The 20,179-nt window shown below is 36.3% G+C and overlaps 1 protein-coding gene across 11 annotated transcripts in view; it reads left to right on the plus strand.

Annotated features, from left to right (window-relative positions):
* The window catches only part of tjap1 (tight junction associated protein 1 (peripheral)), a 149,202-nt gene that overhangs the window by 19,117 nt on the left and 109,906 nt on the right, over positions 1–20,179 (plus strand). For 6 of the 11 annotated variants that reach the window (XM_067386789.1, XM_067386792.1, XM_067386788.1 and 3 more), the window contains one exon: positions 17,023–17,138. In XM_067386789.1, the coding sequence (XP_067242890.1) occupies positions 17,029–17,138 (110 nt within the window). In that variant the 5' untranslated portion in view covers positions 17,023–17,028. Of the gene's footprint in view, positions 1–5,545; positions 6,061–12,223; positions 12,508–17,019; positions 17,139–20,179 lie in introns of those variants that run through there. The other 5 variants (XM_067386787.1, XM_067386790.1, XM_067386782.1 and 2 more) reach the window with 5 other exon arrangements.

Here is a 20,179-nt window from a genome sequence, read left to right on the forward strand (position 1 = left end):
CATCCTTATATTGAGCTATATCATATAGCGCCGATGCGTTGTGGCATACGAACACTCATACAGAAAGTAGCTGCACATCACATGATGATCGCACACTTTTAATTGATCTGTATCTGATTTACAACGAGCAGAAATCTGTAAGAAATGTTACAAACCATTGATAAAATAACTGCTGAAAGTGAGTTATGTGGGAGCACTCTTTCATTAAGAAAAAATATCCCACCTTTTAATAGACAAGCATATTGAAAAACCTTTTGTCAGTGAACTATGAGAACAAAAACAAAAAAAAATCATTCATTAATCATAATCGAGGTAAAACGTTCAATAATCGATATTTTGATTTTAGGTCATGTCGTCCATCCCTAATTGACAGTTATTGAGCTGAATTGAATCAACATTGAACTAAATTGAGTTAGAGTGTAGAGCTGCTTTATAGCTGAATTGAATTTTTGTAATTGATGGAACTTTCCTTTTGTCGGCCAAATAATTATCGGTTTATCTGTATCGGGCAGAATTTTCAAATCGGTGTATCCCAAAAGTGTTTGACAGTAAAACAGGAATAAAAGTCCCATACTTACATTAAAAGAGGGATCCTATCTATACCGTAAGACTTTTGACTTGGACCAATAAGCAACAACCTAGCAACCAACCACACAGAACCACCATTGGCAACCATCCTATATACCATTGCTTTGTGACAGTGAGCTTTGCGCTGACATGTACCCACTCACATTTATTTAATTTACTTCTGACATTTTGGAAAGAATGTGCTTTATCATACCTTTTGTAGGATAACTTCCTTAACCTATAGCAGCTCTATTTGTACAGTCTTCATTTTTAGTGTACACAGCAGACAAACAGGCTGTTCATTACACCTCGGCATTTGAGGTTATCTTCAATGGCTGCTATTCTCAAAATGACATCTACTGAATTTAGTTCAAGTGTTTGTGTTTACATTTTTTTTGGGGTGGGGGGGTGGGGGGGGGGTTGGTTTCTTTCTGGTGCAGAGGCATTGAATCTCTTTTGAGCAAGTTTTCAGTTTGCTCAGACTTGTCAGAGTTTTAATAAAACTTTGACTTTAGAAACTTTGCAGGATCAGAAAGTTGTGCTAGTCCTGTGCATAGAAGAGGATGAGACCTTCCTGCCTCTTAAAGCTGGATTTCTCACAATCCCTTGTTACGGAGTCAGCATCTGCATCAATAAAATATATGACTTAAGTGTGATTTCTTGCCGCTTTCTCTGTGCTTGGAGCATTTGAAATCCCATTGAATTCGTGACTGAATATTGAGGTAGGGTAATGCGCTGGCTTTGGCCTGCAGGTATGGGAATAAACTAAACCATCTAAAAGCAATAAATGAAAGAGCCCCATTCCGGATTAGAAGTGTCCATGTCCAATATTCTCTGTCGTCTCTCAGGTATGTTCAGAGGTGATTTCTATATGAAGCGACTGTAAATTAAATTTCCCCCATGACTCCTGGTTTGGAGTTGGCTGGCGATATTATAGCGCTGATGAAAGAGGGTCAGTGTAGTCAGAACTGTGGCTCCCGGCATGGGATTTGTATTTACATGCCTTGGCACAGAAGCCCACTGAGCCTCCCAGAGTGTGAGAGAGTTGCTTTGAGACTGAATCCCCCTCCCTCTTCGGAAGGAGCTTGGTTTAGACACAGGAAACCACTCAAACTTGCCCCTGAGCTCTGTCTGCATTCATACATGGAGCTCTTCTGGGACTTACTGGCATTCAGCTCTAACATGACATGGCTGAGACTGTCCAGATTTGCCAGCGTCCCGCTTCCTCTGCTGTTTTCCATCATGAAGAATCACAGCGGTGACAGTGATTGATGGAAGAAGCATCATGCACAAGTCTGTAGGAAGAAGCAGGTTTGAATCGATTTCCAGGCATGTGGAAAAACTACATTTTCCTAATTGACTTTTCATACTAATCTTCAGCTGTAACTGTTTGTTGTTTGCTAATGTTAACTGCTAATGCTGTTATGTCCAGCACAGTTGGTTCGCTCAAGCAAACAGATTGCATTTCCGCTTGGTTCTGTGAGTGACACATAAATTACACACTTCATCTGCTTCCTTCCATGAGAAAATGTTTTGGATATCGTAAAATGGACACTCATTTATTACTGCTGAAACTAAGGCATTTCCAGGAGGTGTTTTAGCGCCGCAGGGGAACAGTGGTGAATCGGGATGCCTCCCGCAGCCCTGCCCTCGTGTCTGACTACTCCCACAGTCAGGAGGTTCATAACAAAGGCCAACCGAGTTCAACCACTCAAATCTAGTAGAGAGATCGATGTCTGTCATGAAATGTTTTTCATCACATAACACTTTCCATCATCCTTGAAGCATGTCTTCTGCATTGATCACATACTCTGAAAAGCTTCTGGGAAACGCAGACATGTTTTCCATTCATTAAGGTATTGCCATAGAAAGCAGTATGTCAGTTTGCATGTCATTAAAATATACCGTTCTACTCAATGCTTGTGTGCTTTTTTTATGCTTACTTTGTGTTGTCAGCTTAGCAACATGCTAACACAAACTCTGTTTAGTTTTAACCAAAGTCGCTTAAAGGCAAAACTCCAAGGTTGGCGAAAAAGGCGTAATGCTGTGATACATGGATAAATACAAGGCAGATTATTTGAATGGATGTCAGTGAAGGAGAAGTTTCATTATGTTGAATAAACTGCTTTTGTGGGGAAACATCTGATCATTTAATGGATCTACAGCCTAACGAGTAATCTTCGACATATTTGCCATTAAACATTACATTTTTGTCTATTTTTAGAGTTTACACTGATAATATTGCTGTTTTATAATAGACGTCAAAGACAATTTTGAGACGGGTAGGATTCAGTTTATGGCACTTCTCGTTCATTTCTATGTTATCAGCAAGCAGTGATTCAATGTTGCACAATTCATTGTTGATAGAAATCAAATGATGTCAAGGATATGATGTAATTGCTTATCAAGGCACACCTGATTTAAGTTGACCGTTACACCCTCTCCAATGGTTGGCATCTCCTAATAATTAGACCATATCCGTTTTAACCTTACTGATTTCTTTCTGATTTCCTGTCACATATTTGAACACATTATTTTGCATGAATAATGAACTAAATTTTGGACGATGCCTTACATATGTTGTAAAAAATATCCCTGTTTCTGTTAATACAGGATGGTGTATTGGTGCCTGTGTATTTTGCGATGTATTACTGTATATTTCAAGTAGGGCTGAGTGATGGAGCTAAAAAAATGATCACGATATAATGTTTCATATTGTTCGGTATCGATAATTATTGAGAAAAAATGTAATACTTTTTTCGAAAAAAGGACAGTACCAATCCATTTAAACAATGGATTTTTAATTAAGGCAAACAACAAATAATTTTAAATAAAAAATAAAATGTAAACAAATTTTCTTATATTTTATAGAAAGATAAATAAATCAGCATTAAATAAACTTAGAGCTGCACAATTCTAGATAAATTGAGAAACTTTTTTGTTTTGTCAAACTAAGATCACAATTCTGAATGACAGCTAAACGAAATAAGAGGTTCTGACAAAATATTAATTGCTGCAGTCTATATTTAAAATTTTTGATTTATTTGAGTTAATTATTTTTAAAAAATCTGTTTGGATGTATGATTCAATGACTCATTAATAAATACAAGTTTCATTACTGGATGAATCGGTGTATTTCAAAGAATAAGTTGAATCTGTCTTTCAACACTCACTTGTCGCCACCTGGTGTTGAAACAATGTAATCGATAAATGCGTCATTTTCAGCGCCAAGTTTCTTTCAGAAACTGATTTGCTTAATGTTGATCAGTAACATAAATATTAGTGCTTATATATGAACTTTAAACTTTTATCTCAGTATTTCTGAGATAATTTGAATATTTGTAACACAAAAATAAAGATACTGTGTAGTTGAAAACACTGTGCAGCTGTTAATATGACATGATGACTGCTCTCTCAAGACGAACTTTGAAGTAGATCAACTGTAAGACGTAAGGAAACCATGAAACTGCCACACAGAGCTGATACATACTTTTTATTCACAATCTCCTCATCACTGGCAGGAACAGCACTTATTTTCATGTGTTTGTGTGTTCTGATTTCACGTGCCGATTGCACAACTGAACTAAGCTTGATAGTTGTTTGTGCAACCAAACTTCATGTCTATTTACATTTTAATCCATTTAAGTGAAACTAAATCGAGAGTTATATCGGACGTTTTTTTTCTTTTTCTATCATTATCAATTAAGATGTACCATCGATAAATATCAATTTCCTCCATAGGCCCTACCAATCATGGCCTCCTAATAATCCCCAACCCCAATTGGCTCTTTCACTCTCTCTCCTCTCCACCTTCAGCTGGTGTGTGGTGAGCGCACTGGCGCCGTTGTACTGTGGCTGCCGTCGCATCATCCAAGTGGATGCTGCACACTGGTGGTGGATGAGGAGAGACCCCTGATATGATTGTAAAGCGCTTCGGGTGTTCAGTAGTACATATGAATGCGCTATATAAATGCCTCATTCATTCATTCATTCATTCATTCATTCATTCATTCATCAATACCGTTTTATCGCCCAGGCCTAATTTCAAGTGATATAATGTTAATATACCAATCTATCTGAGCTACCTAAATCTGCTCTTTGCCATAAATGATGACCACCATAATAATATTCATGATGAATCAGAGCTCATCATAAGTGTCTTGTCCATAAAGCATGGCCAATAATCGATTGAACCAATTTGTTTCTTTCTGTTTTTCATCCTTGTTTCAAGGAAAGATGGGGAAAGAATCTTAAAAAACAAATAAACACGTGTTTGGAGTGACTTGGCAGAGTAAATAGTAATGTGTTGTTTTTAATGAAATTTGACTTAAGGCAAATAATTCAGTTGTTTGGATTGCTAATGTTGACTTTTGTTTTATGTCCACCTTTGTTATTTGGATGTTTAAGTAAATGAAGCTAGTGTTGTCAAAATTACCAACTTTGGTACAAAAATGTAAAAAATGTGATGATACCAACATTGGCCATTGATTGGCCATTGTGTTCACGGGCTCAACATGTGTCTGTGATTGGCTTCAATGATCAACATTTCAAAAACATGTTGTAAATAGACATCTTTGACGCTCTTCACCGAGCGCTTACACAGATACACATGGGAGCGTTTGAAAACAGGCAAGATCCATCAGCGGATATATTAGGGATCAGGTGATAGACGGATCTGCTGATAGATGGGGATCGGTGAAGAGCATCAACAATGTCTATTTACAACATGTTTTTGAAGCATTGATCATTGTAGCCAATCACAGACCTATCCTTTGAGCACGTAAACACAGTGGCCAATCAGATGTGTTTAAGTTTGTCAGAATCTAATCAACATCACTCAAAATACGAGGGGGAAATGCTGGTATCGTCACATTTTTAAAATATCAGGACCAACTTGGTACCCAAGTCGGTACTTTTGACAACACAGCTAACTACTGAAAATCTGTGGAGAAAATCAGGTAGTGGGCTTCTAGTTTGAGGAGAGCTGAAGTGGATAAGCTAGAACAGACCTTTCATTTTATGTGGTCTCTGTTCAAGCTTTGCTTCACATATCTCAGTGTCTCTAGCTGCTGTAAGCTGTAGTTTTTCCCGAAACTCTTTTAACAAACCATACTGCAGCTGTCTTGTTCCTGACTGCTGGTGCGTCAACCTGGAAAACAGTTTATTTGTTTTCTGTTTATTCCACATCTTCTCTTGCCTGCTCTCTTCCTTTTCGTCACGCTCTTTCTTTTCTACCTTTATTCTTTCAGAATAATAATTCTCAATATGTCCGTGTCTTGCTTTAGTTTACTGAGAGCTCTTTCTAATTAAACTAGTAGGTTAACGCTGTGTGGCTTGTCCTGTGTTGCCTCTCATTGCTTGGAATGTCTTTGAGATGCTGACTGTGGGAACATCTGTTGAATAGGTCCTGGAACCCGTTTGCGTCTACCTTATTGTTTCTCCTTCGAAGAGCCCAGCGGTGCAGAGAGACAGATGAAGAGGGAAAGCGCTGAGGTTTGTAAGTTAGGCAGGCTAATATAAGAGAGACATGACGTCACTTCACACATGCATGGGAGTCTCCATCTGTTGTTGTTCTTGGCTTGACTCTGTGCTTCACGCAGATATATCAGCATCACTATGCTACTCTTGCGAGGCAGTACAGTTCATCCTCTCTCGCGTTCTCCCTGGCTGGATCTCGCGCACATTCCCCTGCTCTGTACTCGCTGGAATTGCCCTATGCTGTAATGAGCACTATATCTGGCTTAAGCAGGCTATGAACAGTAGGGAAAAGACTCATGGGTTTTCAACACTTAAAATTGTTAATCCAATCCATTTGGGTGAACCTAATCCTGGGTTATTTTCACGCTTGTCCATACTTAATTAGTTTATTATTTCATCCTTTATTCTTTTTAGGTTGGCTAGGGATGCAGGGTGTCTTGGTACCATATCAATTATCAGCTGCTTAAGGGATAGTTCACCCAAAAATGAAAATTTGATGTTTATCTGCTTACCCCCAGGGCATCCAAGATGTAGGTGACTTTGTTTCTTCAGTAGAACACAAATGATGATTTTTTTAATTCCAAACGTTGCCGTCTGTCAGTCATATAATGCATGTCAGTGGGAACTTAGTCTATGAGTAAAAAAAAACAAAAAAAACATGCACAGACAAATCCAAATTAAACCATGCGGCTCGTGACGACACGATGTCCTGAGACACGAAACGATCAGTTTGTGTGAGAAACCGAACAGTATTTATATCATTTTTTAACTCTTAAACACCACTATGTCCAACTGCCCTGCACATCCAGTGTCTGAGGTCTGAAAACGCGTTCTGATGCCATAAGTGATCTCTCGCGCTTTGCTTCAATGAGTATGAGATATTACTTCCGTTGTCAGAGCACGATCAGACCTCACTAAGCGAATGCTGAACGCAGTTGGACATAGTGGTGTTTTAGGGGTAAAAAATTATATAAATACAGTTTGGTTTCTCGCACAAACTGATCATTTCGTGTCTTAGGACATCAATGTGTCGTCACGAGCTGCAGGGGTTTAATTTGTATTTGTCTGTGCATTTGTTTTTGTTTTTTTTTTACTCTTATAGACTAAGTTCCCACTGACACGCATTATTTGACTGACAGACGGCAGCGGTTGGAGTTAAAAATCATCATTTGTGTTCTACTGAAGAAACAAAGTCACCTACATCTTGGATGCGCTGGGGGTAAGCAGATAAAACATCAAATTTCATTTTTGGGTGAACTATCCCTTTAATAAAGATTTTTTTTTTTTTAATCATTTATTTATTTTTATACTGTAATCTATAGTAAATCTCAAAATAGATTTTTCATTCTGTACATTATAATGTAGTGATGCTTAAATTCTCTAAATTCACAAATGATTGTTTTATTTTTCATACTTAAATACTATAGAATTTTAATATCTGTTCTCACCTATAACATGGCAATAATTATCTGCTTTTTCAAAATTTAAATATCAATGCATCCCGATTCATAATCCCCCATTATTGCGGTGTTTGATCATATATTATGGTCATGGGAGTAATTACTGTGTACTAACATGAAATACTTACAAGATTACTGTAACTACCACAGTTGTTCTGGAAAATTCCCACATTTACTGCTAATGGATAGGTTTAGGAGTAAGGGTAGGTTTAGGGTTAGGATTATAGGGGCTGGGTTATGGTTAGGGGTGTAACTACAAATGTCAATTAAATGCAAGTACTTTAAATGTAATTCTAATGCACCACCATATATGTATATTATAAGTATATCAAATGGCTAAGTAAGTACATTTAGGCCACCTAATGTGTGTCTTTTGCTGGAAAATAAACAGGAAAAGTTGTGGAAATTAAACTACAAACTTAACACATTTTTCTTTTTGTATTTCTTCATGTAATTTAATTGAGAGATAAACTTGGGTTAAAGTGGCCCTAACCTAAAGAAACAAAACAACTCTCAGTGTTGAGGGATTTGTGTGTGGTCACATTTTCAACTCATGGAGGAGGAAGGTGGTTGGCGCAGATATCCTCGTGGGAAGCATGCTGACATATGGCACTTTTCCGCTTCAGGCGATCCGAGTTAGAGTCCTGACTTGTTGACCTTTCCCGATCCCGTCCCCTTCTCTCTCCTATTTCGCTTCCTTTCTTACCGTCCTATTATAATAATGGCAAAAATGCCAAAAATGAATCGTAAAAAAAAAAAAAAAAAAAAAAAATGGAGGAGAAAGGTGAGTTGTGGTTCACCTGAACACACCAATGAAAAATGTGAAAAATTCTTGATATTTGAAGAACAGAAGAGTCATCGACAGACCTGTGTTCACCGCATTATGCTCAATCTCTCATTAGCATAATTTGGAAATTTGGTGGTCTGGCGTCAACACTGACATTTATAATGTTTCAGCAGACCTCAATATAGTGCAACGATTAAGTCCGATGACGGGCGCGCTTCGCCTGCAGACAGGTTAATCAGGCGGCGCTGGAACATAGAATGTCAACTGTTGTGTTATATTCAAATGTCTCTGACATCCACATTTTAATTCCATATTCATTTATTGGCTTTATAAGCCATTTCATATCAGCTGAGCTTTAAAGTCACTCATGTAATTACAGGTGGGTTATGTTAATTAGACAAAGTTCTGACTTTGACATTTAAGAACTCTATATTTTTCCTGTGATAACTGCAGAGCGCTTTGACTTCATGATGGATTACTCATGACTCTTTCTTTCAGACATTTTCCTCGGTTTCTTTTTCTATATGGAATTACTAGGTCAAGGAGAACTAGTCAATGTGTTGGGTGTGTATCAACTAGGAAAAAGCATGGTGTACTCAGTCATTTACACACTGACCTGTTGACGGTTATTATCGTTGACAAACTAAAACTATTAAAAACATTTCTGTTAATTGAAATAAAGCTGAAAGAAAACACAATATAATAAATATTAGTTGAAAACATAAAATTAGAAATGCTACCTCGGCAATATACTGAAATTTTGAACAGAAAGTTGAAGCACTTAAATTATTAAGTAGAAATAAATAAAAAAACTAAAACTAACTCAAATTAAAACTGAAATATTAAACCTAAATAGCAATATATATATATATATATATATATATATATATATATATATATATATATATATATATATATATATATATATATATATATATATATATATATATATATATATATATATATATATATATATATATATAATATAAAATATGAATACTATGACAAAAGCACATAATGAAATTACTAAAAATTAAACTAAAATTATCATGTGAACTAAAAATATGGAAAAAAACCTAATTCTAAATATATACACATGAAGCTATATTAAAACTAAATTAACTGCTTGGTGATTAGTCAACTAATGACTTGTCGTGTAAACACTAATATGAATGTGTGTTAAAATGGAGCTACTCTTTACAGTACATAATTCATTAACTTCATGAACTAACAATGAATAAGTTTTGCATTATTAATCTAGGCTAAATTAGTTGTTCATAGTACATTGGTGTTAATCTTTTGAGAATTACAACAAAGCTGCTTTTTCAAAGTGGGGATTTTTTTAGGTTGTTTTTTTTTTTTTTTAGCATTTCAATTTTAGAGTTTTTTTAATTTTGTAATAATTTATTGATTTAAATACTTGTGGCCCCTTTGGAAGTTTGTAGGGGCCTCCAGAGAACCACCGATAAAGTATCTAAAATTATCTAATTAGTTATTTTTGTCAGTTATTTATATATCCTCGTTTCAATTTCCTTACGTAGTTATAATCCGAAATACTGCTGCAAGCAATGTTTAGAGTTGTGATCCTCATGCAGGCATCTCAGCATTTGCCCATCCCATTCCCTCTCTTTCTACCTCCATCTTTACCCATCTTTACCCATAATTTTCTCTGCACCCCTTAGAGTAATAATAAAAAAGAAAGAATAACGAAAAGCTCACTTTGAGATGTGTAATGTCAGTATAAGTTAAGGAGCTGGTGAGCAGTGATTTAATTTCACCATTGATAAAGTCTCAACTCTTGACTTGAAATGTCACTCGAGGCACATGGAGCTAGGGTTAGTGCTGTGGATGTCAAACTGAAGACATCACGCACAAATGCACAATTTTTTTTCTTATGTCTTTCAGAGGCAATGCTGTATCAGCTCACTGATTTATAGACCTGTCCCCTAATAGCTGACTAAACATTAGTCGACGAGAAGAGGTGTAGTCGACCAAGTTTTAATGAATCGGTTTGTCGCAGAAAATAAACCCCTCTAGAGGATTTGGCAAAGTCACGCAGTCTGACGGACAGATTGTTTACATGGCTGGTCCGTGTGGTAATTATGGCAGGCAGGAAATTCAAATGTTCACCTTTCATCGACATCAAATGTGTCTTATCATTTGAAACGTGTAAGTAGTAGCCTAACGTTAGCCACTTAACATGGCTGCTCCCTCTAACGTTAACGTTATCCAAGATAAATATTTGCTATAATTACGCACATAGGATATCCAAGTTTTTTTATTTTATTTTTTATTTTATTTTTATTATTTTCAGATTAACTTGTATTTAATGTTTTTGTTTTATCAGGAAAATGCGTTTTTAAATAAAAATGTTCGCAAATGTTACAATTAAACATGTTGACAATACAAGAATTATAACCGTTGAGAAGAAAATGATCCGACCACATGGCGCGCCTGATTAACTGCTCTGGTGTGACGTAGAACACATCGCTAGTCTTAAGCGGCTGTTCAATCAGAAATATATTATTGTGTTGAAAAAAAATTAGACGCATGCAGTTGAGTGGGAAAAAAAGCAAAGTTATTAAACGCGAGTTGAACTTTTTTAACTTGAGCGTTACATGTTTAAAATGCCGTTTTATGGCATAAATTGTACAGCACTTACTGCATGACGTTTAACTTAATGCGCATTTCGACACATCCACTCTACTGCTGAGATGAGTCACTTCATTTTTGCAGCCAACGTTGACTCAAAAAACACTAGTTTATTAATAAATTATTAAAATCCTTGCTGGTTTCTTCTCGCTCCTCACCAGTGCATTTTTCCAGTCCCTGGATCTGAATCCATCTCATTGTTGCCAATGGTTCCAGTGCTCTGCTTTGTTTCCTGAGGCATGGATAAAGACAGCAGATGCAACAGTAGTTTGGTCTGGAGCTGATGGAAATGAAAATAGGATTTTTTTTCTTTTCTTATTGGCTCCATGTCTCTCAGCTATTTATGATGTCTTCCCCTGCTGTGTAATTGCACAGCCCACTCATGAGCCCTGCTGGGTCAAATAGGAGAGAATTGTCAGAGGTGAGATGCAAACAGCCTTTGAAATGAGTCTGTGAAAGCAGAGGTATGGTTAAAGTCAGGAAATGTCTGTTGCCCGCCGACTGACTGGTGGAGGTTGAGTGTGTGTGTATAGACTTTGGGATTCCACTGTATAGTACAGTATAGTATAATATATTTTAATTGGTAATAAAGGCATTTTCTTTTTTCTTTTTTATGCTTGTTTTGTTTTTTCTAACATGTCATTTGTGCTTTTGGGTTGATGTGGAGACATGTCATTGAATGTATTGTTTTAGTGAAGTGTGGCTTTTTTGCTCTAGTAAAGCACCATTGTGAGAGCACTTGGAGAGGGGATGAGAGCTCTGTTAAAGTGCTTTGTATTGTTCAGGTGAGTGTGAAGAGCAAGATCAAAATTAATAGAGGGTGTTACTCATTTAATTAGACCCCTTCAGTTTCATTAGCTGATGCAGACCTGAGAGCTGCCACACACACTTTCATAGACACACAGCAATACTGGATCTCAGTTAAACTGCGTGTTTGACTAACAGCTGGATATATGAGACTTACAATAAGTACCAGAGTATAACCATGTGTTTAGTATAAGTAGTTTTTTTTTTTTTTTTTTTTGCTTTTGCTTTACAGTAATGAGAATCTGGGGATAAGGTTATTTTAATTAGCTTTTTTCCAAAATAATAAATAAAAATCTTAATCTTACTTAAAGCTGCAGTCCGTAACTGTTTTTGGTTAAAAATGACACAAAATCATTTTTTGAGCAAGTACATAACCAGCCAGTGTTCAAAACTATCTCCTTTCCTCTGCCTGATTCACAACAGTAAGCTTGTAATAATGTTTTCTAATAAGAGTGGTACTGGTAGGTTTCTGCTGGAAATTCGAGCATGCCACCGTTTATCTTTGCGTCATTACGTCATGTCAGTTTGCATAAGAACGAGTCCCAGCTAGTTGGCTTTTTCATGTGAGGACACTGCAGGTGGCGGATCATTTATAGCCTTTTCTCACAGCAGCTGGAATAATTAAACTTATCATTTTGATGGCGGATTGTAATCCAGAAAGGTCCAAAGGACAATCATCAGTGACAACAGGAGATTCACCCGTAGTCAAAAGCAAAAGACTTTGGACTGTGGAGTGGCTACAGAAACACTCTACAGGTAACGCTAATACACACTAAATACATGTAGTCACGCAATGCTGATGTTGTTAACATTAACAATTTGAGAACAAAGTATAACAATAATAATAATTTGCACGATTTGATGTGATCCGAGCTAAGCCATTGTTAGATTAATCACCATTGTCAGCGTGATTTATTGTAATGCTTTTTTCCCCTCAGTTTGTCAGAACAAAAGTGGCAGACATGTTACTTGTTCAGATTACATTTTCAGGTGAAAATTCTTACTTTGGTCATAATTCCAAGACTACAATCCGTGATTCTGAAGTACAGTATCCAGACCGATGTGGTGATTGACAGCAAACATATGCACAACCCACGTAAAGATAATTCCGCAAACAACTGCAATTGTAGGTTTCAAACAGAGATGGCGACAAAGAAGCAAAACTTATGGACTGCAGCTTTAAAATGCACTTCATTTTTTATAAAAAGAAAACTGAATAGATTTTTCCTTTTGATACTAAGGTGAAATATGACTTGAACATATCTTAGTGAGATTCACCCAAACACACATTACAGTTTTGATAGAAATGCAGAGCTAATCCATAATGAAACATTTGTGAATTTCCCTACAGTGAAGGGAAATTCATGATAATAGACAATACACTTCACACTGTTATGTGGGAAGAAAATAAGACAAGTCCCTGTGTTTTGTTCACTCAATCTTCCGGCTACTCTCATAAATTTGCATGCATATAGCCTAGCTCAATGAAGAGAGTGCAGAAAAACATCTCTGAAATTTGGTTGGTAATGACAACGGGTTTGGTTGTCAGACTTTCATTGACCTTTTAAAAGGAAAATTGTGAATTATGCAGACAATCCTTATTCAGGGTTTGATTTACTATTAGAATAAATGATAATGCCAAGGTCAAGTGCTGTTAATGCGGGACTGTCTGTGCTCCACAGGTACTGGGTAACACAAGATTTGAAAGGAGTCGTTCTCTGAATGGACTTTGGTTTAGCCATAATTCTCACTTCTCCTCACTGGTGATATTTAAATCTCTGGATTTAGTGAATAATTTGAAGACATTTTGTTCTTGCTAAGGAGTTACTTGGCAGCTGTTTTTATTTATTTATATATATTCATATACAGTGCTTCCCACACATAGACTTTACTTGGGTGGGCTGCCCACAAATAATAACGGCCGCCCAAGTACATTGGAGACACTTTTTTGCTTTTATTATTTTTATCCTCTTATACTTTTATATCCGCGCAAGATAATGAAACCACCCGCGATCGATTAACTAGTCGTTTCGTACCTGCTCGTTATGTGTGCGTCAGAACTGTTTACTCCCGCTGACATTCCACAGGTGCTGCATTTTGCAATTTCTACAAGTTCGCGCAACAGAGCTTCAGACTGCTTCAAAGTGATTCTCAATCAATGAAAAGCGCAGATTTATGCCAAGCGATTGCTAATGAACTCAAGTTGATGAATTCTTACAAAGACTACTTTATGGCCTTTATATGAAATGTTTTAGATGATTGTAAGAATCTGAAGGATCAGCCTGCAATAGTACAGATGTTTCAAAGTAAGAGTACTTTTGTATTTCGGGCTTGTTTATAATTAAGTCACACGCTAAGTTTTTTTCTTTTTCTTTTGTGCATTATTGATATTTTGGTTACACAAATTGTATTTAATTTGATTTCCATTTAATTCACAGTAAATTATTGTAGTCTCCCCCACAGGAAGAAAAGACTAAGAACATTATTTGACACATATATTATTCGTTTTAAAAATTTTACTAGTAAAATCTGTGTCCCATTCACTGAGAAAGACACTATATGACAGCAAGGAGAACATAGGAAAAGGAGAACCATTTAAATGCTGTAATTTTGCATAATTTACAATGCATAATAATGCATATTATTAGTATGTAATTAAATGTAATATGCTATGTAATTAAAATTAATTTCAATAAATAAAAATACTGTTAAAAATCACACATTATTTGTTTGTCTGTCACATGTAGTAGACCATTTTTGTGCCGTGGGTAATAGGAGGATTTTTCGTGCGGCTACCACTGCAAGTATATTTCAAACCTGTGGGAAGCACTGTATACACACACACAAAAAAAAACACAAAACAAATTATTTTTCACGTTTTGTACATAGTGCTCTGATTGGCCAGCTGACCCAATCAATTGTGATTGGCCAAACACTTCAAGCGTGTGACTGAAATATATCTCCCCTTACCATACACAGTTTCCAAGGCTTCTAAAGCAATTATTAAAACAGTTATGGCCAGATTTACTAAACAGGGCAAATTAGCGTGAGAGCACAATTCTACAAATGTGCCGACGGGAGTGGCAAGTTTTGCGCGTGATCTACTGCTGATGCGCAAATTAAAGAACACAGACACAGACAAATCATTTACATAATGACTAATGCAATCTACCAAGATCAGTGCAAATTAGCATTTGGATGCAAATAAGCAGGGTGCATTACATGTATAATCTGACAAACACGTATACACATATAATATCGTTTGCCAAGCCACGTTGGCCTAGAGATAGATATATATATATATATATATATATATATATATATATATATAATATAATATAATATAATATAATATAATATAATATAATATAATATAATATAATATAATATAATATAATATAATATAATATAGCCAGCATGGCTTGGCAAACGATATGTTCGGATATACTATGGCATTCCAAATAAATTAATACGAGTGGAAAATATTTTCTCCCTTCTACCACACGCCCTCTGTTCTCTGCGGTGTCTCCTCCTAGCAGAAACAATTGCAGCTATGATGCAAAATGGGTTAAGACATGCTTTTTTTGGGAGTTAAATAATTGCTCAAATACCATTAAATTGACTAGCGCAAATATTAGTAAATCGCGTTGCGTGATTAATTTAAATACTCTCCTCCCATAGATTTTGCGTCTGAAAGGGAAACTCTTACAAATGCATTTGCAATAAGATCAGCCGCAAAAACAACTCAGTCCATGCCTTTTCAGTGCTAATTTTGCACTGCATGTCTTTAGTAAATCCCGACAGTAGTTTTTTAACAGAGGGTTTGCGCTGACGCAAGCTGTTAGCAAATCTGGCCCTTAATGTCATCCACACAATAGCCACTGACGCTTCAAAAAGTTCATAAAGAGATCATAAAAATAATCCATATGAATCAAATGGTTCAGTCCAAATTTTCTGAAAAGACTCGATCGCTTCTGTTTATAATCGCTGATCAATGTTTATATGTGAATAAAAGCATAAATCTTTTCATCAAGTGATCGAGTCTCTTCAGAAAATTTGGACTAAACTGCCCAATTCATATTTTAAAAATCTTTTTAGGAATTTTTTTGAAGCATCAAAGCGGTAGTTGTGTAGCTGTCTATGGAGGGACAGAAATATCTCAGATTTCATTAAAATGTGTATATACTGGTAGAAATTTGTCAAACAGTAGTGATTTTGGAGTTTTGTCTCTATCGCGGTTAAGCTCACGTGATAATGTTTTTCTGCGTGATCACGAAAGTTTATCGTTTACATGCTTTTTTAAGCATTTAAGGTTAAAAAACAAGTGGTTTTAAACTGTTGAAGTGCAATAAGCACATATCGCCCACCCCTACGTTACACATTATAGGGGGAAAAAAACATTAAAAAGCATCTTATGACCTCTTTAAGAGGGTGGTGCATTTTTACTAGCCCAGGACTGCTTTATTTTTACTAGGTATGCTTCAAACTAGGTCAGATTTGGTCATTGGCATAGACGCCTGCGCTGGTACTCTGTTGGTGGAAAAGGTCTAACTTATGTGACAGTGCAGACCCTGTTCAGAAAACTAAAAGCACATTTTCAGTTTGTGGCATGGGTTTCATTTTGTGTAACAACTATCTTCAAGTACTTTTTAAGTATTTCCTCTAAACAGCAGCCCTGCTGATGTCTGCTTCACAAGGTGTAATTTAATCCCACTTTACAACCTCCAAAAGCATTATCGGTACATGTATGGTTACTTTGGAGTTTTTCCTCAGTTGCACCATGTAATATGAGCAGAAAAACCTTGTCAGTGAGAGCGAAATTTTAGCACAACCTAAGGATTTGTTTATCTCCAGTTATCTTTTACAGTGGTTCCCAAACTTTTTCTGCCGGGTCCTCTTTTGCAGACAAAAATATTTCCCATCTGCATGCACCCACATAAAGACACTCTCAGACATGAAATCCTGTAGGATTTATTTAAAACATTGTAATCAATGCAGTTCTACAATTTCTCAACTTCAGTGGGCTGTTCGGGATGTGCAAGTCTCTTAATTTGCTCTGCTTCATACTGTCAGAAGTTAATATTTTGAGGCACGCAATTCATTACCCACTGGTGAATCCGAGGGCTGGATATGCCTTTTTGTGTTTTCTTGTCTTAGTTTTGGTAGTAGTGATGTTTGAAGTGCTTTACATTTATCTGGCATTGACAGTCACTTCACAAACTTGTCCATGCCTAGTGCTAAACCAAGCATCATTCATTTATATTTTTACAGGGCTCCATGCAACACTCAATTCTGATTCTTCAATCGCGCCATCTAGTGGTCTATTATTCTAGGACAACAGCCGCTACAACTGATAAGACCAAGCGGGTGCTGCGAGTCATCTTGAGGTAAGAAAATATGTCAAAATAATATTTTGTTAAATTATTTGCAAGTAGCTGTATATAATAAGTGGGATAAATTCGCAGTGGGGTGTTTCATCACCCTGAAGATGTTTCTTTTGCATAACAATCTGCTGACTGTACACTATCCCTATAGCCCTGCCACCCCCAATCTCAAGCCATCCTAGGTGATTTTCTTCTTTCAGCCGAACACAATCAGAGTTATATTAAAGGGTCATCAAACCCCAAAACACTTTTTTTGAGATGTAAACAGATTTTTATAGGCTGCACATCATTGAAAACACTAAAGGTACTCATTAATGTTATTCATAAGTGAGCAACGCCACAAAATCTGATATAATCGTGTACTTTCGGCCCAAGTATGGGCGTGGTCGAACATGCTGACGTAGACCGTTTTGAGTGATTTTCGACATATATTCATGACATAAAGCTCATTTAATCCAATCACTGTGCTGTAGTATGTATAAGATTATAATTGCGGTATTATGCATGAGGAAGTATCACTTCTCTCGCCTCGGTCTCTTGTCATTCAGAGACATATCCAGGGTTCCTACGCAGTTTGGAAAAGTATGGAATTTGATTTGAGTAATTTCCAGGTCTGGAAAAGTATGGAAAAATATTTGTGTTTCCAGACTATTGTCTCTATTCAGTTTTCTAATTTATTATACTTGTAAACTAATCACTTTACAGCGAAATTAGCTCTTTTGAATCAAAATACATAATTTATGTAAATCGTGTAGATCCAAAGAGGTTTTTTTTCAGGGCGATTGCGTGTCTCAGATTCTCACAAGAATCGAAAATGGGCTACTTTCCCATAGACTGGAGTGAGTCGTGATCTTTCTTGGTGCTCTGTGGCGTGACAGATCGCTGTAGCTCTCGTGAACCAACCATCTCTTCCGCTTTACTAGTTACAGCACAAAATAAACATGATTGAACATCCGAAGGTATGTTGAAAGATAAAGTACAACTTACTGAAATCTGTATCACATGCAATCGATCAATCATTGTTTCAACTGCAGAAAGACATCAATAAAACAGCATGTAGCCTACCTCAGAAAAGCCGTTCAATGTCCAAAAACTCATTATTCAGCTAAAAAATGAACTTCGAGAGGAGCATTTTGCTAAATATATGCACTATAGGCTATTGCATATTCATTGTATTTGTACTTAACATGTGCTTCGATATTAAATGTATAAATCTGTTTCATGACAGCCACCATTTAAATGTTTTTAAGCCTAAATAAAAAAAAAAGTAGAAAAATAATTGTCATTAAAAATTTATATAAACTTCCTTATGTGTAATTTAGCCTATATGAAAGTAGTTTTAACCTAATATTATAATGATGTACCAGCTGTATGCCCCAAATGAATCAATATTGAATCGAAGGTAATCAAATCAAAATCAAATCGCAAGCTTCTGAATCAAAATCGCATTCAATTGTGAAATTTGTGTCAATGCTCAGCCCTGCTGTCAATAATTTATTATCATTTTTATTTATTTAAATTTTTTTTTACTTGAAGCAAATGTTTGTTTTTTCCATTTATGTTGTTGTCAGACTGCACCAGAATGCTTCATTTACATGTTAAAATCACAAAAATCTTCTCCTGGGGAGGATGCCCCCAGACCCCCCTACAAAACTTTACTTTGTACACATCACCTTTTACACCTCTTTTTACTTTGCAGATGTTTGTAAACTTATGCATTTCTAAAATATTACGGAAACTGATACTGCGCTTGTGTAGGCTACACATACTCGTAGGCTAGTCTATAGAAATTTTTTGATACCAACAAATACTGACAACAGAACAGAATGGATAAATCAGAGAAGGATATCTATGAAGTATGTGTGTCGAATTATTAGAATGTTAAACTAATTAAATATTTACACCTATGTAGTGAGTGGTATGGTCAGAAAAGGAAACAAAGTCACTACGCCACCCTTTTAAACAGGGAATATATTAGTACTTTAATTAATTTAGATTTATCTGCAACAGAAGTCACACAGGAACGTAGTTTTAAGAAGAGAAGGGCCTAGATGTGAATACTAAATACAAAACTTTATTTCAACAATCAAACACTGATTTAAAAATCACTAAAAGACTGTAAGACCCATATTAAAAACATGAAGCAGAGAAAACATAGAAAAGGAGACTGAGGCTTACCAATGGCAGAAAATCGTTTGCAAGGAGGTCTGGAAATTTGAGTCTGGAAAAGTATGGAATTTTTAAATGGAAAATGTGTAGGAACCCTGCATATCATTGGTGCTCATTTTCTCAGTGCTACAACACAATGTGTTTTTCTGCGACACGACCAGAGCAGAGGTTTGTGTGCATGTGGATTGTTTTGCTGTAATCTACCAGCACAAATGGAAAATATGTTTGCGTGAGATCGCATTACAGCGGAGATTTCAAATGTCACAAAAGTGCTGTTCATTCACCTCTGCCTGCTCTAGCTGCGTTCAAACACGCGAGCCGTGGGAATGTTTCCCTCAGCACAGCAGTACGTGTTGTTTGTATTTTGCTTGAGATGCGGTCAGAGCTGGAGTTTGAATACGAACACATGAAAAATATGATTATTATGATATACACGCGGAGCGTGCATATGATCGTTTCAGCGCGGAGCTCCACGATGAGTTTAATAACACTAGCCACGTGGCTCATAGCTAAATAAAGTATCCGTGTTTAAAGTTTTTATATCACACATTCTCCTGCACCAAACATGAACCAGCACGGTGTAGTTATGCACACATATATCATCAAGTCTTCTTCAAATGAATTATATGTGCAAACTGGACACTGATACAGTGGTGTAGCCTATCTGAACGCGACGACACTATTATTCTAATAGACAAAAGACTGATTTTGAGAGCAGTGCTCATAAACGTAATCAAAGTAGCCTATTATTAGCCCTATTAAATATTCTTTCGCATTTCTCCCTTGTACTTGTGAGTTTGTTGTCATTTTCTCTGTGCTCATATATTAATATTTATTATTCTGTATAATGAGTGTGTTGTATGTCTGTTCTTCAT

The sequence above is a fragment of the Chanodichthys erythropterus genome, chromosome 5, assembly GCF_024489055.1.
Source record: "Chanodichthys erythropterus isolate Z2021 chromosome 5, ASM2448905v1, whole genome shotgun sequence".
Taxonomy (NCBI): Eukaryota; Metazoa; Chordata; class Actinopteri; order Cypriniformes; family Xenocyprididae; genus Chanodichthys; species Chanodichthys erythropterus.